Source organism: Chionomys nivalis, chromosome 8 (assembly GCF_950005125.1).
Source record: "Chionomys nivalis chromosome 8, mChiNiv1.1, whole genome shotgun sequence".
NCBI classification, from domain to species: domain Eukaryota; kingdom Metazoa; phylum Chordata; class Mammalia; order Rodentia; family Cricetidae; genus Chionomys; species Chionomys nivalis.
The window spans coordinates 37,725,247-37,747,877 of record NC_080093.1 but is presented as its reverse complement, the minus strand read 5'-3'; the positions used below and the strand labels follow the sequence as shown (position 1 = coordinate 37,747,877).

Here is a 22,631-nt window from a genome sequence, read left to right as displayed (position 1 = left end):
TTTTTCTTATTTATAAAAGAAAATTATGTACCTGTAATGAAGTTTTCCTGCCAGTGGTGGCTAAAGAAATGCACCTGAGTCCACGTGGTCTAAGCCAGAGCCGGTCTGAAACAATTAACTCAAAACAAAAATTATTGTACTGCCTGTTAAGGAAAGGGGTTGGTGGCTTTTACTTCAAAACCGCGGGTGCTTCACTTAAATCAGGCAGTGAAGGTTTGGAAGAAACAGGGAGCTATTAACTGCTCTGTGGGGGTTGCTGCTCTGCGACCGTAGTGGCCTGGAGTGGGGGAAGGGAAAGCGAGCAGGGAGCACGCTGTAAATCGCCTTCCTGAGCTCAGGCAACTAGCCGGGAAAGGTGGAGCTTGCGCCCCCCCTGTGCCGGGTCGGGGGCAAAATAGCCCCACGTTGGGCGCCAAATGTGGCGGAGCAAATGAATGTAGACAGATTATATAGATATATACAGCTTTAATAAGGAAATAGACTTACAGGACCACAGGTTCCCGCGGCGGAGCAAAAGACAAAAAAGGGCTGTTGGGCTCACGCCCGGCAGATTTATCCGTAAACATTAGCCCGAGGCGAACACGCCCCCAATGGGTGGGGCTATGTCCCTACATATGTGTTGTTTTTATTGGTTGATAAATTAATCTGTTTCAACCAATGGGCTTAGCAGAGTAAAGCTAAGTGGGAAGTCCAAACCAAAAAAAAGAGAGAGAGTAGGTAGAGTCGAGGAGACACCATGTAGCGGCCAAAGGAGTAACATGTCTCACAGGTAAGCTACAGCCTCGTGGCAATACACAGATTAATAGAAATGGGTTAATTTAATAGCCAGTAATAACCTAAGATAATGGTCAATCAGTTGTGACTGATAATAAGCCTCATAGTGGTTATCTCATAAGCAAATGCCAGAACTAGTGAGGGGGACCCTGTGGGTGTAGAGAAACCAGTCCAGTGGGACTAGGTGAGATGAAGACAAGCCTTTTGTCTACATATATAGATATTTTTATATTATAAACTACATAAAAATAGAGCTCATCTTCATAGGGTAGTAATGATCCCCCAAGAGCCATGGACTGACTATCTAACAAAAGCCCTGTATTAAGCATGGGAATCCTCTCTTTGGGTTGTTGTTCAGAGGGATCCAAGAGACTCCCAAACAACATAGATTCTGCTGTTGCTCTTGGATAGCGCCAATAACTTGAAGGTGAAATTCTATTAGAAAAGAAATCACACGCTTTAAACACAAAACTTGGAGGAATCAAGTTGAAAATAACCCGGAAGCCTCTGCCCTGAGACTAGCTCTCATAATATATGAAGGTAAACGTATGCAAGCTGCCGAGGGAGAAAAGCAGTCGATAGAGCTATCCAGAGGAACTACAATGACCAACATGGCAAGATAGTCCTCATAGTTCAATACTGGTACCTTTATCTTGAGGCTAAGAGCTATATGACTGGACTTTAATTTCTTTAAAGAGGAGAGAAATCATGCCTGGTCCTGTAAATCCAGTGAAGTAACCACGAATATAGAAATCATAGACCCTAGAGGAGAACCCACTATTGGCATTTTCCTAAACTAACATATTTTAAACTGTATTCTAAATACTTTTCCCTAGAGATGAGTGCAGCTCTTACCCCTCATCAAAGTAACTTATTTTTTGCGATAAATGGAGACTATTGCAGAAATCTGAAAGTAGTCAAAATGAAGAGAACAGCAGACCATGGGGAGAAAATGATTTAAGTACATTATTCATGTATGAAATTCTTAAAGAGTAAGTAAGGTCAATAGTAACTAACTGAATAATAGTATAATTCCTATTGGTCTAGAGAGTGCAATTCAAAGTGCAATAAGAATTTACAATGACAACTCTAACATGCAGAATGAACCTACAAACATCCAAGTTAAGGGGTAAAAGCCATTACATTCTTTGAAAAGTATAGGGATGGAATTTAAACGTTCTTATGAGCTTGTTAAATGCTTAGGTCAATCACTAAAATCTATTTCTCCTGTTTGAGTGCTAAAGAAGCTTGACCCTGATTAGCTTCCAAGATCAGACAAGATTGGGAATGTTCAGGATGGGATGGTCGTAGACTAACACGTATTTCTTTCAAGCTAGAGCAGGATCAAAAAGCTGAAGTGATATCAACACGATGACAGCTGATCTCTGACTTCTGCATGCATGTTCATGGGCTAAATCTAGAAGACCAGCACACACGTGTGCTTAAACCACACACACACACACACACACACACACACACACGTAGTGAGAGGGGGAAGCAATGCAAAAGCCATAAGCATAAATAAAGTTAAGTAGAGAGCAGGACTTGATGGCTGCCTCTCCAGTAACCATTCTTTCTTTGAAAATACCATATGTATGAGCCTGAAACTTAGGGTTATGGGCAGTTTTATCCTTCCCTTGACATTAGATGTGGACATGTGAGTGGACTCTTGTCTGCTAGCTCCGAGTTCCAGGAAAGTATCAACACATAGATAACCATATTTCTTCCTTTTTATTTCTCATCCTAAGTCCTGTCACACGTGATGTGATAGGAGTTGTGGAAACCTTTGTTTGTCAAGAAGTCAAGAGGCAAGTGTGCCTCGGAAATGCAGGGACAAGTTGGAAGAAGTCTCCATATGACTGCACTCTGACACTAGTTTCCAGAATCAAGCTCAAACTTGTCTGAGAGGAAAAGAACCAATCTCCCATTTCCACTTGATGTGTCTATTTTGTGCAGTAGAATCTAAATCTAAGGAATCAAAGACCAACAGAAAGCACAAAGTGCATCAGTAATCACGAGAGATATAAATGTATATTGAATACATATTAACCATAAGTTAAATATAATTATGCAGTAAAGGCAGAAACAACTCAGATTCAGAGCCCTCCAATGACATGTTATTTAAACCCAGATCTAAACCAAAACATTGTAGGCTGAATATAACCAATTTTTATTCATTAAATGAACCGGTTTTTCAGGAAAAACCAACAGGAACTCAGCAATGCTGAAGTTTAGTTGTTTTGATTTGGTTATCATGAGAAAGAAGAAATCAAGGAAAAAGAATTAAGGTTTTTTTTTTTGGAATATGGAAATATAAAGTAAAAGAGAAGGTGGGTTAGTAAGAGCAAACGAAAAGAGCGGAAGTCCACGGCAGTGGGGCCTTGCAGTTGCTCTCAACCGATTCCTCAAAAACACTGGCTATTTTGCAAGTGTCGTGGCCCCATCCCAAAGTCTCTGATTTAGCAGCTTTGTGTAAAAAAAAAAAAAAAAAAAAAAAAAATTTCCAGATGACGTGAAAGGGGTCACCAATCTGAGAGCCTCTGTTTTCCCTCAATGGTTGGCTGTCTCATGAGGAAACGAGGCAAGAGCTGTTTTCCCTCAATGGTTGGCTGTCTCATGAGGAAACGAGGCAATTCCGCCTATGTAAGGTGTTTCAGATGAAGCCTCATACCTGAGCTCAAATCAAGCCCAGAAGGGGAGAATATGTTGTTTCTCATTTGACTCAATGATCTCAGTGTACTACACAAACTAAAAATCACTCTTCAGCCTTTCCCAATACAAAAATCTGGGTTCTTTAGGTAGATGTCTCTAAGGTGTGAAAAAGTGTACAGAACACACACATACACACACACACACAAAACAAATAAATAGCCCACAAGCTTGCAAATATCGATGCAAGAGTTGGTATAATATTGTGCTTAGGAAACCAACATCCAGCTAATGTGTAAAAGCACAGCCTGGGAGGCCAGTGGAACTGTGGTCACAGATCAAGCTATGTCTGAAAAATTTCTAACGTGAGAACACATTTAAGCAAGCAAAAGTAAATACAAAAATTGTTTTTATAGCTAATAGCTTTCACAAATATCGTATGTTCTATTTTGCTTCCGCATAAAATAAATATGCATTTATGTTGCTACTGGAACTGCAAGATTGTCAAGAAGCCTACCTGCTGAAGAGCCTTTTGTTCCAAAGGACAGATAGAAAGCTTACCTGTATTTGAACACAAATATTTATATATTAGAAAATAACTATGTTGACATGACATAGAACTCTCACCCTGAGCAGAACACAAGAGATTCTTCTTGAGCCAAATATGTGTGTTATTGGCCCAGAAACACAGGCTCATGTTGCAACATCATGTATTAAAGTTACAGAACTGAAGTCATAAGTCAAGGCACTTTTCAGATACCTTCATGGGAACAGCAGGGAGATGGGAGTCAGACGTCAGGGAAACCTCTGTTGAGGATCTTTGATGCTATTCTTTTTTTTTTTTTTTTTTTTTTTTGAGTTTTTTGAGACAGGGTTTCTCTATAGCTTGGGAAACTGTCCTGGAACTAGCTAATGTAGACAAGGCTGGCCTCAAACTCACAGAGATCTGACTGCCTCTGCCTCCCAAGTGCTGGGATTAAAGGCGTGAGCCACAACCACCCTGCTGATGTTATTCTTGATGATGGCATTCTTAGCTTTTAGATCAATGGAAGTTACTGGTCTTGTAAGTTAATATAGTCTGAAATACTGATATTCATAAGAAAGAACAGACACAGAGGTGGGCATAAAAACAGTTATGTAAACACCAAAGTCAGAGGAAGATAATTTGGCTCTGCATCTGCAACATTCCAACTATCTATAGAATATAATTATGAAGTTCTAAGCATTTGTAGAATCTTTAATGTAGCTATGGTGTCTAGGAACCTCAGTCCACAGTTCTCCCTGTTGTTCAAGTATCATATTTTGTGCATTTGGAGGTCAAGCATCGTTTAATGCATTTCAGTAGGCAGAAGAGGTCTCCCTTAGATCCAAAGCTGAGTAGATAAAAAAGCAATCTTAAGGCAAGGAAATAACTGGTAAATAATTGAAGACATATTTAACCAGGAAGCACTAGCTCTTAAGGTATGAATGCCATGGGTATTGTAATTGAAGGTATATTGTTTTTGTAAAATTGGAATTTAAGGATTCAAAGAATCAGTGGAGTTAAGGTTACTGTAAGATGCACATTGTATGTCATATGCTTCCCAGAGATTTCAGTATGCTATATATTAATATGATGAATGTAAGCAACAGCATATTAATTCAATTGGTTTGATTCATTTAATATTTTCTTGGTAGGAAGAAGTTTTATTTCTTTAGGTACTGGGAATTTGAACTTGAAGCAGAGGTAATACCCCTCTCAGGTGGAGTTCCTGTTGAAAGAATTTGGTCTTCATCTGTTTAAACCAGTATTTATTTTTAACAAAACTATACTAAGTAAGAAGAGAATTCTTTTATGAAGGTATTAAAATTTTAAATCTTCTGAAACATGAAAATTTCATTATAAAAGTAGAAGACCTAGCTAAGTAAGCAATCCATATAAAAACATGGCTATTGAGAGGATATAATATCATTCTTATTGTAGTTTCACTAAAATCAAGATCATTATCATTTTCATGATTTGAAAATTCCAACATCAAACAATGTTAGAATTCCTAAATGTAACAGGATTTAAGAACTATAAAAGAGAAAGGATTACTGGAAATTCTGACAGAGGGTTTAGAGTTCTGTTATCGGGGTACAGAATTGTAATCAAGGATGGGTAGCACCAAGATTTTCTGAAGTCTGATAAAACAAGTCCTCAGAAGTTGGTGTGAGCTCAAGGTGAGAAATCTGGCCACTAGGGTTTATATATTGAAGTTTCGTAGCTTGAAGGGTTCTTTAAAGTACTTGATAGGACTCTTTGCACTGAAGCTGAAAGGAGGGGGTTGACAGGGTTTCTTTCCTAATTGCAAAATCACCTGGTTTTAGTGCTAATTCCTTTAGTTTTGTTGTTGTTGTTGGGAGTACTTTTTAAATTTGTTTTTTGCTGGTGGTGGGTTGGCTGTTTGTATTTTTTTTCCAGGAGCTCATTGCAGAGAATTTTATAATCAACTCTAAGTTTTTAGTTTTCAGTGTCACGAAACTAAATGTAAGTGTGTAATGATTCCTTTTAATAGAGATTGTTTATACAGCCCCCTCCTCAATTTTCCTGATACCCAGTAATTGTTTCATATATACATACATAATTTTTTCCAAAAGGAGTAGATCTTATATTCAGAAGAACTAATGCAATTATATTTGTCTTAGGAACATATTTATTTATTTATTTATTTTACTTTTAAAAAGCATATAATATTTGATCAGCTAACCACCAATCAAGAGAATTACAAAGCAGATTTTACAAGCAGATTAAAATATTTGCTGTGCTCCTAGATCAGACCTCATGTAGTCAACATCAGAGAACCTCTCTCTTGAAGTAGATGGGAGCTAGTATATAGACCCACTATTAGACAACATGCAGAGAGTGAGATATTTTTGGAACATTCAGTCATAAATGGGATCGCTTCATCAAACCCTTTCCCTCAGGTCTCAGGAAGTTCTGTGGAAGAAGAGGCAGAAAGATTGTAAGAACCAAAGAGGATGGATAACAAGGAAACAGTGTCTTCCAGACGCAGCAAGACTGGTGTATATTTGAACTCACAGAGACTGTGGCAACATGCCCAGGTCCTGAAAAGGTTCACATTGGGTGGGTCTCAGTGCTTAGAGGATTGAGAGGGCATGAGTCGCTATCCACTACCAAGAAGCTATCACCAATTCACAACTGCCTGCAAAGGATAATTTTCTACAATGGAATCTCAGTGGGTATCCAAACCAGACTTCAGAGCAGGCCCCATGTCCAGCAGTAGGACCAACACAAAATGATCTCAGTAGTTCCTTTGGAGATGGTCTGCCTCATATTGTTTTGTTTGGGTTTGTTGTTTGTTTGTCTTACTGGCCCATTACTAATTTGTTATGGTTTCCTATTTTATATTTTATGAGTTTTATTTGTATGTGTATATATAAATATATATATATATGGTGTGTTTTTTGTATTCTTTTTTCTTTTTCATTTATTTTCTTTTTGCCTGTTGGTTTTCTAGAAAAAGAGAGAAAGAAAGGGTATGAAGTTGGGTGAGTATGAAGGTAGGGAGGAGCTGGGAGCTAAGAAATGGGAAATCATAAGCAGAATGTATGATATTTAAAATTTTTAATTTAAAAATTTAAAATATAATAAATTAATATTAAATACTAAAATAAGTTTGATGACTACTATATAATCTTAGAAAATATCCCAGGTAGAAATAATTCTTTTTAATAGAATCTTTCTTGCTGTTACGATGGCAACTCTAACCAGTGGGAAATAAATAGTCTTTGCACCTGCATAAAAGCCAGTCACTGTGGTTTAAATGTCCATTTGGTAAAGAGATGAAACCTTAAATCCTTGTTCTTCAAGGAAGTTATTTCTGTAAACACTGTTAAGATCAGATCAGTGTTTTAGGAACCTTGTTGTAAACAGAGTTAGGCTTTGGTTCTACACCAGTGTGTTGAATTTTGGCCTTAGGAATTTTGAATAACCTTTCATTACATCCAGCTCAGTCATGTCCACACCATCTTTCTTTCAGGTTTAACTTTTACAAATTTTCATATGACATATGTTAACCTTCTAGGTTTTATCCTTATCTGCTATTTCCATTTTGAGACAATCATTTACTTTTAGAACAAAACTAAATTACACTCTAAAGTCCTTTCTGCTCCAGAAAAAATTTCTCTCCTTTTTCCCCTTTAAACTTGTATGCCAAAAATATATTTTATATCTATAGCTATCTATATCTTTTTTATCCGTTAATGGTTCTTTTCTGACTTATTTTGCTTTACAAAATTTAGAGAACATTTCTTTAACAAAAATGAGTATAGCAGAATGCATATGTTGGAACATTTAAAACATAAAGAAAACATGTTCACAGTCATGCTTTCTCTTTCACAAATGTTCCATTAACTATTTATCAATAACTTAAGTCTTATTATAATAATAAGCACTTATTATAATAATAAGTGAAAATCCCTTTTGAAAAAAATCATTGATTTCTCACTTGGGTTCACAAGGCGATCAAAAGCAGAAAAAAAATAAAAAGCCTGGTATGTCTACCTTAATTCTTTGGGGTCATGTGTTTACTTCTGTAGTAAACATAATAATCTAAATTACTGTCAGCTCAGGTTGTCTCATCTTCAAAACCTGAAGGTACACATATAAACTATTGTCTCACATACATTGAAGAGAAGATCAGAATCTAATTTATACCTAGGATACAATAAAACCAACCAAGGTAACTGTCTGCCTTCTGTAAGCCTCTAAGCAGGCAAGGCAAACTTATTTTGAAGATGACATTTTTGCTTTCTTTTCATTTTTCTTTAACTTTTAAAGGTCTGTATTTTAGGCCTAAGTAATGACCTTGGAAAAATAGATTTTGTTTTTTCAAAAAAGACAGGCTTAGGGAAATGCCAATAAACAGACATTAAGCCCTATCTATTAATGCCATAATCACAATTCAGAAATCACTCTAAAATGTTTATAATTACATCCATATACACATATTAAATAAGGCATAATAATAATGAATATTGACATAATAGTAGTAACAACAATAGTCTTAGTGAAAAGTAAGTTTAAAAAAATGAAGGTAAAAATAAACCTATCATAGCTTTGCAAGTCAGTTATTTTGAAAATTTCTAGAGGCAGATTAAAGTTTTGCCCCATTCTGTTTCAGTCACAAAATAATACTTTAAAACTGATGATATAAATGCAGATATCATGAACACATTCAATACAATTGTGTTAAACCAGAGTGCACATTATGGACACATGATAAGCCATGCCATTCTTGGCCAGAAGTTCCTTAAGGACAGTAAAGGCTCAGAAGGCAAAGCTTTCTGTAAAGACCCTGTGTCCTAAGAGCTAATAGGCATGGAAGGAGAGGTCTTCACAAATTGAAAGTCTCTCTTAACTTCCATTAAATCTTTTCTTTGACAATTTCAATACATATAGAAGGCATTTTAGGCACTCTCACCCCTACCCTTCTTTATCTCCTTCCTACTGCTGTCAACCCCATTCCTCCCTACAAGTCCTTTTCTTCCATTCATGTTTTTGTGGTATTCTGTTTTGTTTGTTTGGTGATCCATTGATTTTAATCAGGGATGTCTATGTGACCTTGGGATTGGGATGTTCCTCGGAGTTTGTTGTACTCACCAGTGCCAACAATGTGGAAAATAGTGACTATCCTTCCTTGAAAGTCATTGGTAGCCAGCCAGTAATTCACTAAGGAAACAGGACCTGGTGAACCCATCTGTGGGATTTGACAAATGGGAATTTGAAATAAATGTCAGAAAATCTTACTTTTCATATCAAGCGCTTGATTTCAAATTCTTTAGTAAATGCAGAGTATTTCATTTTAATTATTTTTTAAGGAATCTAGATATTATGGGTCATTTATTCTCCTTCTAGATATCATCTCAGCTATGTTACTCATTTGATAAAGAGTTTTCTATTCTTGCACATTACCAGAAGAACAGTAGAAGAAGAGTAGGGGACTGAAAAGCCAAATTCTTCAGAATTCATCTCAATTTTGACAAAATATTTACAATTTCTTTATTAATTTATTAATTTTTTCTCAAATCACATCTCTTTCTAATAGTTTCTGAAACACATTTTTTTGAAAACTAGAAATTTCTTATTATTTTTTATATACTTGTATCATATCAGGGTTAAATTGTTTAGTTTTTTTTTTTAATTACTTAGTTTGTTTCCTTAAGTACCTTTAAATTCTGGTAAAAGTATGTTGCCAGCTTTTGATCTTCATTTTTATTTCATAGTACCTATAGTTGAGCACATACTCTACTGTATTTTATTAAACACAATTGGTATTATAAAACCAATTTGAGAATACAAAACATAGACAACTCTTTCCAATTCACATTGAACAATCATAGTTATCAATCATAAAACAAGCTGGAAAACCAAAAGGCAATTATTCTCCACATATTTCCTCATTTCTTCAACCCATTTCCCATTTTCACCCCCAAATCCTAGTCTTCTCTAAGATAGCTATTAGGATTTGTTTGGGGAGGAGACTTGCTTCCTGCTTAAGAGAAATTTCCCCTTAGGTCTCATTCCAAATTTCTTCCTCCTACTCTGCCTCAGTTGTACTCCTTGTGTACCTCAACTTTCCTGGCTGACCAAAGGATTCCTTCCAACTCAGGGATAAGGCTTGCTGCCTTGGATTTCACTATGAGTCTACTACACTACCTGGGGAGTTTCCGTTGCTATCTATACCCTGTAGCGTTGGTAGGAGCAAGAGTTCCCTATCATTGGCATCTTTATGATCAAGAACTTATATGTATTGCAAGGTTACAATAGGCAATAAAAGTCACAGGAAACATAGAATTAGATATTGAAAAGGTGGCAGGACAAAATGTCAAGATTTTGTCAAAGAAAAGATCTGGAAACAAACATAAGTAAATCAATAAATAAAATGGTATTCAATCAATTCAGAATAAATAAATGAACTTTTGCCAAATCAAAGGAAAATCTGGGTCCCAGAAAGAATGTCCTCCCAAGAAAACATGCTTAATTAGGCACACAGGCTAATTATACAAGCCAATACCTTGTTCAAACCCAGCAGATTGCTTAGCTCAAGATGAACCATGTTGAGGAGCAATATCTATCAACATGAAACAGCTCTTACTTCAAAGGAAATGTGAGTCTATTCTTGAGCTAAATATGCGTGACCATGGCCTAGGAACATGGATTCAGCTTGCTCCCAAATAACAGGCTTCTCTATGGAAATGGTTTCATAAACTTTTATAGAACAAAAAGATAGCAATAAACCAAATCAGTTTTCAAATACATTGGTGAGTATATCATTCATGTAAATGAAGACTGCACATTCATTTCACAGCAGCCTAGACCCAAATAATCACATACAAACTCTATTAATTACAACACTGTTTGGCCTATCACCTCAGGCTCTTTATTAAGTAACTCTTATATCTTAAATTAATACATTTCTATTAATCTATGTATCACCAGGAAAGTTCTAGCATCTTTCTCCTTCAGCAGCTACATGGTGTCTCCCTGATTCTGCATTCTTTATCCCTACATTCAGTTTAGTTTTCCTGCCTAACTTGGGCCAAGATGGCTTCTTTATTAACCAATAGTAATAAAATATATTCACAACATACAAAGGGGAAACCCAAATCACATGTAGGTGGTTATAGCAAAGTAGGACAGCTCTCCTTTATGTCTCAGAATTATTTGACAGCATTCTGAGATGTGGGTCGGTGGATGGCAAATGGCTAGTTTGATTCATTTTGAAAAATGTTACATGAAAGTCTCAAAAATGTTAGGTCAGACATAGAAATCATCAAAGGAATGGCTTTTATGGGGACCATAAATGACCCATAAGATAATTGGGCTGTGGCTCAGTTATCCTAGGAATCTCCATATTCATGAAGTTTTGATATATCAATCAACCCTTAACACACCTCAACACGGGTGTGACTTTTGTTGGGGTTTGGTTCGAATTTTGAGAATTTGGATCATGAAGTGAATGATATGAAGAATGATTCACATCACCATCAGGAACAGGAGGTGATTTGGGTGTCTCTGAACTCAAGCTTCCAATTAGCAGGGAGTTACTTTACTGTGCCTATCGAGAGCTTGTCCTACAGCAACACAAATGTATTGTTTTATAGTTTTGATGATATCAGTAGTGTTCCAATTAGTATGACCATAGACCTACACTTTTGGAACTCAGATATCTGAAATCAGATTCAGTGGATGATATTAAAACAGTGACCAGTGTCTGTTCTTTGTAGGGCTTCTAGGGTGGTGGCTATGCCCTTGCTTTTTGTAGTGTATAGAGCATTTCTCATGGTGCTCCTCGGCTCTGGGCATCATCTACCAGCCTCAACATGAGTAGCTACAGAATCCAGACTCTCTGTGAATTTTTCGTTTTTACATGGTTTATCTTTTTTTTTTACTTTCTTTTTTTTTGGAGAGAATTAAGTCATTTATGCACAAAATGATAGAATTAATTATTACTATAGTTTGGATCTTTTTTCTTTCTTTTTTATTTATTTATTTATTTATTTATTTATTTATTTATTAAAGATTTCTGCCTCTTCCCCACCACCACCTCCCATTTTCCCCCCCCAATCAAGTCTTCCTCCCTCCTCAACCCAAAGAGCAATCAGGTTTCCCTGCCCTGTGGGTGGTCCAAGGACCACCCACATCCATCCAGGTCTATTAAGGTGAGCATCCAAACTACCTAGGCTCCCACAAAGCCATTATGTGCAATAGGATCAAAAACCCATTGCCATTGTTCTGTACTCTGTCTCTTTAAAGACTTTACCCTCTTTTAAGCATTAACTTTACTTTATGACTCTTTATTTTTTCTCTCTCAAGCCTACATACATTTATCCAACACTGTGAACCATTTGGAGGTCTTTTGTGTCTGAATCTGTCCTATTGCATTATCTTTAATTCTCTACTGTCTTGAAGAGCTTTAAAAATGCTAAGCAGCTTGCTTGCAGCTGCTCTGGATGTTGGCTCCACCTTTCTCCAATTTCAAAATGGTGGATGTACCATTTCTGCTAGCTCTGGGGCTGCCAGGTAGGAGCCACACTCAGCACTTTAACTCTGAGAATGAGCGTGCAGCACATAAACTCTTTTTATCTGAGTTACAGTCACATCTGCCATGCAGAGCACTGTGCAGCCTGAAAGCATCTCTGTATGGTGGTGGAAATCTGTCATGCTCTCCCACCTGCCCAAGCCTGATCCCACAGTCTGCCCAGGCAGGAAAAGCTGAGCCACGGGCACGATCTCAGATACTTTCCTCGCAACCCCGAGTAGGCAAAGAAATATCCAGGCCCACAAATGCCATTAAAATGCATAATAGTTGGCGTTCACACTGGTGGCACAGCCCAAGAAGCCATGTTTTAAAACCACGTGGCTTTTTTTTTTTTTTTGTGGTATGATGCTGAGTCAGGAAAAACTTTCTGCAGCACACCACCAGCTGTGATAAACTCTATTATATTTGTGTCTAGAATTCCTTTTCAAGCCCTTTCTGGTTTTACATGGAGTTAGTTTACCACATTGGAGTGCCAACTGTTACAAGGAGAGAGGGCCTCTTGTTTGTTCTGGGAAATAATCACACAGAAACTGTATTAATCAAGTTACTGCTTGACCCATTGGCTCTAGCCTCTTATTTTCTAACTCTCACATCTTGATTTAACTCATTTCTATTAATCTCTATATCACCATGAGGTGGTGGTTAACCAGGAAAGATTTAGCATGTCTGACCTTGCGGCTCTATGGCAGCTCTCTGACTCTGTTTTCTTTCTCCCAGAATTCAGTTCTAACTTCTCTGCCTACCTCAGTTCTGCCCTATCAACTAGGCCAAGACAGTTTCTTTATTCATTATCTAATGAAAGCAACACACAAACAGAAGGAACAGCTACATCATTTCCCCTTTTCTGTTTAAACAAAAAGTAAGGCTTTAAATTTAACATAGTAAAATTACATATAACAAAACAGTTATCAAGCAAGAATTACAGTTACAATATATATATATATATTATCTTTTATCATAACAAAGGAAATCTATAACTATCTATTCTTCAACTCCATCAAAGACTTCAGAAGGATATAATATTACCTATGTAAACTGGAAGTACATTATAAACAACTTCTGAAACTGTAGAATTGACAGAGACATCTTGCTGCCTGGACAGTCACCCAAAATTTTTCTGTACTGTTGGGGTATCCATCTTTAGCCTACAGGCCCATAGTATTCAACAGACTTTTCTATGAAGCAGGAAATTTTAAAGACAGTTCAGTCACTTTCTTATGCATCCTGCAGACTCTTTCATGAAACAGGAAGACCAAAGGATCATCTCACCTTTAGGCAAGTTCAGCAGTCCTCTCTCTATGGGTTTTTCATGTCTAGTTTATGCATCAGTCCAGGCAAGAGCAGTTTTTTGCCCAAATGGCTAACCAACTCCATAAGGAGCCTCTTCAATGCCCATCTTCCTCTTGAAGTAGATTGGTGCTGCCAGGAGCAGATATGTCTCATTGTAATGAAAAGCCCTAAGTTATTAAAACATTTTAAATGCCATGTTCTGTAGTCTTTGAAAGATATGAAGAATGCCTATCTAACTGAAATATATCCCTGTTTATCTAGAAAATATAACTAAATGACTATAAGCTTGACTATTATCAATGATTATCCATTAACAACCTATATTTCCTAATTATACATTACATTTTAAATGAACTACACAATTACAATACCTTAACCAAGAGCAGAAATATACATATAACAAGATTGACCTTAAATTTATATCAATAAAGCAAGATCCATACCAATGTAAATTATTCATATCTATATCAGGTAGCACATCATGTCCCTTCACTGGTAACTTTGCCTTTTCCTGCTGTAGTCAAATTTCTGCCTCTCTCTTATCAATTATATAATAAATACTCAGGAATATCATCTCAAGATTCAGAATCAAATCTGAAACTTTTTTTTACCGTTTAATATTCCAGTGATACCTTTGGAGTCATGTAGGAAAAAAGATAGATAGATAGATAGATAGATAGATAGATAGATGATAGATAGATAGATGATAAATCATATTTTAATCATGCATAATTTCAAGACATCAGAATTAACATTGTAAAAGTTTTTCTTTTCTCTGTGATCCATATCTGACAGAAAAAGATCAAAGTCAGGAACTATTTACTTTGGCACATGGATTCAGATTTCAAAGCAAAGTTCTTGGTTCCATTGATTCTGGACGCTGAGGGAGAATATCAACATAGCAGCAGGAATGTGGCAAAGGAAATACCTTACCTTCTGAAACAGAGAGGAGAGAGAACCAGGGATCATTCCAGAACTTCCTGCAGCCTGACTCAACCTACTGAAGTTTTCAAGAACTGCCTGCCCCCACACACAAAACAGTGTCAACACCTAGAGACTAAGTGCTCACTGCACATCTTCTGGGAGACAGTTCATACTCAAAACATAACACACACTGAAGCTGAATTTCAACCACTTGATGCAACTTTACATACTAGTTTTTAGTTGATTTTTAAAATGTCCATGGGGTTGGAGAGATGACTCAGTATTTAAGAAGTGCTTACTATTCTTCCAGAGCATGAGTTGAGTTACCAACCAGATCTAATATAGAATGACTCAAACTCACAGGAATAAGGCTCCAAAATTGTAAGGTGTTGGGTGAGAGGACCTGTAATGAGAAATGAAGAAGACAAAAAGTAAAAAAAAAAAAAAAAAAAAAAATACCTGGGAACAAGAGGCCTTGCATAAGTTGATGCCTTATGCCAAGCAAATTTATCAAGATATATTATTGCAGGGAGAAAAGGATCAGCAAAGAACTAAATCCGACAGTGTTTGAGAAGAGGCCACAGAATACCTCAGACATCTCTGCCTAAAGTCTGATAACCACAGCCCAGACAGAAAAGTTGGTTCCCCAAAGCCTCCACTCCTCTGAGACAGTTTCCAGTCATAGAAACTGGCCTTTCCAAGTCAACTGGACAAAGACACAGAACTCAAGTTTCCTTTGTCCTTTCATCAAGAGTTCTGAGAAAAAAATATCTTATCCAGAGCACTATCAAAAGAACTAAACCAAGGATTTCAAAAAAAAAAGAAAAACAGAAGTCAAATTATTATCATTTGTGAGTAACATGGTTTTGTAAATTTCAAAACATAAAGACTTCACACACACAACACACACACATGTATACACACAGATATACACACACAAACACAATGAAAAACAAATTCAGTCAAATTACAGGATAAATTATAGGATAAAAATCATATGGCTAGCAATAGTAACTATATTATAATCAACTTTCTGAGAAAGAAATTATATTTGAAAGAGTTAGACAATATCAAGCCCTCCAGAAAACCATCTGTATCCTAGTTACTTACTGCAGTCATTGGCCTCTCTATAAAAAGCACTGTGGTTTATCATCTCACCTGTATTATTATCACAGTGTCAGTTATTAGGTAAGTGTTCAGTAGTGCAAGTGAACATTCATCAGATGTACTTTGTGCTCCCTGGTCAGTACATAAACTCAACTAACTTTTATTGTAAAGATAATTCTTAAAATAATCTATTTTGATATAATCTTTCTAGTATTATTGTTTGACAAGTTTACAGTCCCTAGGAAATATTAACCAAAGTTTTCCACTCACCCATTTGCTAATTTGTAGGTAGTACCCAAATCAGGGATGATTAATTTTTCCTCTCAAAGGCCTTTGAAAAAATCATCATGGGATTGGTTCACAATATGTTCAGACAGTAGATTGCAGAGGAACCTGGGAAATAAATCCAGGAATGTTAATGGCCTTCAGTATCACGATGATCTGGGTGGGGGAAACACCCAAAAGAAGCTTATGATTCTGAAGCTTGGACTGATCCTCCAAGATCACAACATTGATAAGAACTCAAATGTTTCATTGTGAAATTTGTAGACCTAACAAATCTTTACAAACTTATCTCTATGCCTGAAATGCTTGTAACACATAGACGGAAGGACTTCTCATGCCACCTGGCAAAAATGTTCAGATATATTCATGACAAGTGACATAATCAGAGATTAAATAATTGGATGTCTTTGAGGTTAGAGTAGAGGTAATTTATTTATTTTTTTTAAATATTTATTTATTATGTATACAGTATTCTTCCTATGTGTATGCCTGAAGACCAGAAGAGGCCACCAGACCTCACTACAGATGGTTGTGAGCCACCATGTGGTTGCTGGGAATTGAACTCAGGACCTTTGGAAGAGCAGGCAATGCTCTTAACCGCTGAGCCATCTCTCCAGCCCCAGAGTAGAGGTAATTTAAAGGATGAGAAAAGGGTTAGCAATGCCATGTGAGGTCAATAAACTCTGACAGGCTTCTGTGTCCATGTGGTGGTTATATTCTTTTTTCATTTTATAGCCTCATATTGATTTGCACTCTCAAGGCTTTTAAACATTCTATAAGTGATACATTTAAGTATTAAAGAGTTTGATAAATCATAAAGGAGGGGAAAAGATCACTATTCCTACCATGTCTTGAAATCTCATTTCTGACCCAACACTGTTTTCTAGGGCTCAAGCCTGATGCCACATGCACTAAGTACTTCACTCAAATGACGGAAATAATGTGATTTAAGCTTTGAGTCAAGTGGAGAAGAAGAATTGTTTCTAGTAAAATGATAAACAGGTTGAAGGGAAATCTATGCACGACACAAATGTAGGAAGCATGAAGCAGATCAGTTGCCAAATATTTTAAAGTAGTTCCAAGCAGATGACCTCACGAATGTGTGCAGTGGTTTTATTTTCGCTCTCCACTATCAGGAAACAAAGTGGAAAGTATAGACAAAACACTGAGTGCTGTGTTGGCAAGCTAAACCTTATGAACCAAGGATCATATCTTATAAAGTCTCTAAGCCACAGTTAATTTTAGAGAGCTTACTTTCCAGTAAGTGTCCCAGTCGCATCAAATGCCAGGGCTACATGTCATATCTTAGCTGCATGAAACAAACACGAAAGCAATGACAGAGCATGTAAAAAGCCAGAGAAATCAGAGGCGATAAAATATGTCTAAATGGAGAATAGTAAGTGAATAGAAATCAACCCACAAATGCATGCATTTAATTTTCAATGCATGCTATTAACATCAGCTTATTAATCACGTGTTAAGCAAGGACTACTTTTTACAATTATTTAAACCTCAACCCTCAATATGAACAAGGATGACATTGTATCAGGCAAAATTATAGTTATCAAAAGGCATATCTACCATGGGGCTAACTTAGTCATGCTGAAGGCAGGAGTGGCTCTAGGGGTGGGGCATGAGACCCAGGATCTATCTAACCAAGACTCAGAGCCCCCTTCAGCTAGCTTGGATCTGGAAACCCTACAATGTGAAAAAGAAAAAGCCATTTTAGTCTTTTCAGATTAGTGCAACAAAATTCTGAAACTTGGTTACCATATAAACATCTAAATATATTTCTCCAAGGTCTAGAGGCCAGAAGTCCTCCAGCAGAGCTGAGTCCAGTCAGGTACGTGAGCACTAATGTCTGGGTGGCAGACTCCTAACTTCCCTTTAGATCTTCACATTGAAGAAATCAACAAGAGAGGCAGGGACTGTATGCCACTCATAGTGTGCTTGCTCAGCGTGCATGAGGCTATGGATCACTCCCTAGCACCACAAATTCCCTTCATAGTCCACTGTATCCCGAAGTCACCACTTCTCACCTTGTCACTGTGGGCTAGGATTTCAGCATGTTCATTTTGAGAGCAAGCAAAGTTTCAGTCAATTGAAGAAACGTTCATCTCACCATGCAGTTCACTTTTGTTACCTGATCTCAATTTTATTTGAATTATTCATATTAGGAAAAGGTTTAGCTACTCCTGTCAGGAAGAGATTTTCATCTTATCCAGAAGTCATCTTGAATGGAGCCATGGACGGATGTGCAGTCTGATGAAATTGGTTTGAATGATGACCGATGTTGTAGTTGGTACATTTCTTGGGCTAAGAACAGATTTATAGACTGAAGAGGTGACTCATTGGCTAACAGTGCACACTGCTCTTGCAAAGGACATGATATCTATTCAGATCTCCCATGTCAGGTGACTCACAACCAATTGAACGTCCAGCACCAAGGGATCTGCCACTCTTTTATGATCTACTACAATACCTGTACTCATATGCACAATCTCCCGCCTACACTTTCACATAACATTTTTTGTTTAAAAATAAAACTTAAAAAGCAAAAAAATCCCACAAAAATTAAAAAAAAAAAACAGCCTTGTGAAGAGCTAGAGGCAATCACATAACTATTTTTTTTTCTCCCCCAGTATGTGTGTAGGTATATATGATAGAGCAATTTAACTTGCCACAGAGAAAGAAATGATGAAATATTCTCCGTTGAAGAAACCAAATTAAATCATTAGCTCTGGAATATGATGAAAATATCTGACTGTGACTCTAGTCTAGTGCCCATCATCTTACCAAAGCTAGTTTTTCCCTTATAAATGAAAGAAAGAAAGAAAGAAAGAAAGAAAGAAAGAAAGAAAGAAAGATCTTTTACTTGTGATTCCATTCTGAGAAATGAGCGTTTCTAAAAAACCAAGCCTTCAAAATACATATATCAGGCTTGTGGTTTCTGAGAAAAAAAAGATCAGTTCTGCTGGTCTGTTTTGAAGACTGAAGAATGGCTGGTGCATATACGTTGCTTAGTAAATACTTGGGAAACTAAGTGGGTAGGCAAGGCAGCTGTCTCCAAAATGCCCTTTAGCTCCCCGTATAATGCTTGATTTGAAGAGCACATTATTACATAATTAACCAAGAAAATACAATGAATGATGTTGCCCATTCAGAGAATAAGGGGGATGGCATGTCAAGTATGTTGTGCAGCCTGTGTTTTTCCCCTTCTAGACACCAAATGAACCAGTTTCGAATCCACAAACAACTGTGACTCTGCAAAACACAGCTGTTTGGGCTTTGGCCTGAGCACCACTCTGTGTGTTATGTAATAGCTGTTGAGCAATTGAGCCTTTAACTCAAAAGCGTTAATGCAAGAGAAAACAGTTCAATTTTTTTCAAAAGAAAAATCTATAAGGAGAGAGAAAGAGAGAGACGACAGAGAGAGTGAGAGAGAATATTTAAAGAACACAGAAGTTCTGATCCAGATTCAAGCAAGATGAACAGATACTCAAGGACCTGCTGAACCTGGGGAGATGGTCAGGGTCATGGATCTGGAGGCCTCCTTTTTAACATACACAATTCCATTTTTAAAAATGTGCCTTTATTTTCTTGTCATCTGTTGTTCATTTTAATTGGCATAGAACGCATTGAAACAGAATTGGTACGTTCCAGGAAGATGAAAATATTTCCTATCTGTTCCATGAGGAAAAGTCTGCCAATGCCTGGATGAATAAAAGGTTAAACATAACTTCTGCAAATGTAACTACTCACGCCAAGACACTAAGCCGATCGTCAGCCTATGTGCGGATCATCTTATGGTTATCAAGATAGAAATCGAAAGGAGGAATAACTGACTGGGGATGCTTTGCTTGAAATGAGATTTCAGCTTTGTCCTGTGAGGTCTATGATCATAAGCTGTATTCCACTTTCTGTTTACCAAATGAGAAGCTCTGGTCAGGGTCGCAAGAGAAACAGGTTCCCAAGCTCCTGTTCCTGCCCCTAGCTAAGTCCCCATGCCATGCAGGGGAGATGGCAACTTTACTACAAAGAGGTTATCGCTAATTCTTAATAACCAGAGCCTCCAAAGAATGTTATCTAGTTCCTGCCATATCTTGTGCTGGAGCGTCTAACAGAGAAGCATTGTGTTCAAAATGAAAACACTAGAGGTCAAAATGGTCCTTTATGAAGTTCTGGGCTCAAACCATTCCGAATTCAAACTCTTTGGGAGTGATATTTACATTCTTTCCTGCTACACTGCTTAGAGTAATGACTTACAAGCGTAGACATTTCCCAAATCAGACACTACTTTCGCTTTAAACGGATTTTCACAGAAGCCTTGGATATAACGCTCTTTGAGGGTCTGCGACAGTGACCTCTGAGAAGTCCTTCACAGTATCACAGCGTTCTGTTCCCACCGAAAAGACATAGACAATTTGAGGATTCTGGTATGAGAAGAGGTTGCTGAATTTTTTTAAGTGTAGAGAGATGGGGTTTCTTTTTAACAACACCCTGATCTTCTGGGACAAGAATGGATTTGCTAGCAGCCGGGTCCTGCAGATTCATGGTCATCTGGACACTAGGGAGAACAGATGTTGTTTTAGACTCTTCTACATATCAAAATCTTTGATACCCAGAATGTTAGAGAAGAAAAAGTTACATAATAACCTAACAAAGCATGAACAGGCAAGGGGAAAAATTAACTGGCTTCCAGCGTCAGGAGCAGCTGCACACACACACACCCTCAGCACAGGTTTGGCTTTGTAAACTAATTCATCTGTAAATAGTGAGCAGTCTCCAGATGGAACTTCAGGGCTGAGGTGCAGGTTCCTTAAGGATTCACATTTAAAGGCAAAGGCTCCCTGCCAGCCTTAGGTGTTAGAAGAGAGTAGTGTTCTTTCTGCCCTGCACTGAGTCTGCCCATCCAATCATATCCTAATATGCAAATGACCCTTAGTGCATGTAGATAAAAAGGAGCAAATGCCCTAACAGAACCAAATTGCTGAGCCTGTCACCTGTGTTCCAGGAGCCAAACCAGCAATGTCTTCCCCTGCACAACCTGAAATCCCTGCCCCGCTGGCCAATTTGAAGATTCAATATACCAAGGTAAGACAAGGGCTTTCCGTGGGCGCCTGACTAAAGCATGGTCGATTGGGGCTTTTTTTGCAAACAGGAAGACAAAAAGCTTGCAAAGCCAGTGGCCTGATTCAGTGGTGAATTTTAGACCATATCAGACAACTTCTCGTAAGTTTGTATTTTGACATACATCCAAGGGAAAAGAATTTTGCTCTGTGTGAATGGTTCTTGTGCCAGAGTGCAGTGAACCAGAGTGAGCAGCAGGTCTATTAACCCTGTGCAGTGAGCACTTATGGTAAGACAAACAGAGGAACTTACTAGAAAGGAGCCAGACATGTAGGCCATGTAGGAACAGCTTTTTCCCTCCTTCCCTTCTTCCCTCCCTTTCTTCCTTCCTTGCTTCCTCCCTCCCTCTATCTCTCTCTCTCTCTCCTTCCTTCCTTCCTTCCTTCCTTCCTTCCTTCCTTCCTTCCTTCCTTCCTTCCTTTCTTTCTTTCTTTCTTTCTTTCTTTCTTTCTTTCTTTCTTTCTTTCTTTCTTTCTAAAGAGACATAGCCCTTTAAAACAAAATAACATGACCGTATGTTTGATAACAGAGTATTGACATTGGAGGACTTAACTCTGAGCATCGAATGGAAGTTGTTGCCAAAACCTCCAATGGACTTGAGTTATTTGTTTATTGTGAGATAGAAACTCTGCTTATTTATTTCTACAGGAAAGTTTGTTATTGTTGGAGACTTTTGGAGAACACATGTGATTGTAAGCTGATAAATATTTAGAGAGACAAGACTTCAAAAACTTCAACCAGGGAGAGTCAGAAACTGATCAGGCTGTGGTTGTCCTGAAAGATTCTCTTATTTTTTTCTACCACACAGTTTCATGCTTACTTTTGTCACAGATCCTAGGGTTCCAAAATTAAGAAATCTCTCTCTCTCTCTCTCTCTCTCTCTCTCACACACACACACACACACACACACACGAAAAGCTATTTAAAATAGCTGTGTGGTATGACTCAAATAATAAAGTGAGAGATGTACTGTTTAACCCTGGGGAGAGTCATGTTGACTTCTGAATTAGAAAATGCCAACCAAGAGTATTAAAAGAGATGACAAGGGCCCAAGTGACCCACTTTGTGCATTTATTTCCTTATACATGAACTTGGAGGAGTGGCTTTGAAACACAGCAGCCTTTGGATTTTTCTAAGCACATCAAGTGTGGGAGCTGCCTGGCTTATACGTGCTTTTCCTGAGGACAAGGTCTACAGAGAGGAGTGAGCCTTGATTATGGCTGACTAGGAGGTAGAACAGCATAAGCTTGCTTTCACAAACTTTTCAAAGAAAAAACATGCTGTACAATTTAGGGGGTTTTTTGTTTTTGCTTTGGTTTTTTTTTCTCTCTCTCTTTTTTTTTTTGTGCAAAAGTCTAGAGAGTCCACAAGCTCTAACCCCTTATA

The 22,631-nt window shown here is 37.6% G+C and overlaps 1 protein-coding gene across 3 annotated transcripts in view; it reads left to right on the top strand.

Annotated features, from left to right (window-relative positions):
- Nucleotides 1-22,631, top strand: part of LOC130879654 (aldehyde dehydrogenase 1A1) — a 127,679-nt gene that overhangs the window by 69,505 nt on the left and 35,543 nt on the right. Inside the window, exon 2 of one of the 3 annotated variants that reach the window (XM_057778382.1) lies at nt 21,130-21,209. The exons of 1 other annotated variant lie outside the window; for it this stretch is intronic. In XM_057778382.1, the coding sequence (XP_057634365.1) occupies nt 21,144-21,209 (66 nt within the window). In that variant the 5' untranslated portion in view covers nt 21,130-21,143. Of the gene's footprint in view, nt 1-21,080; nt 21,210-22,631 lie in introns of those variants that run through there. One more of the 3 variants, XM_057778381.1, reaches the window with a different exon arrangement.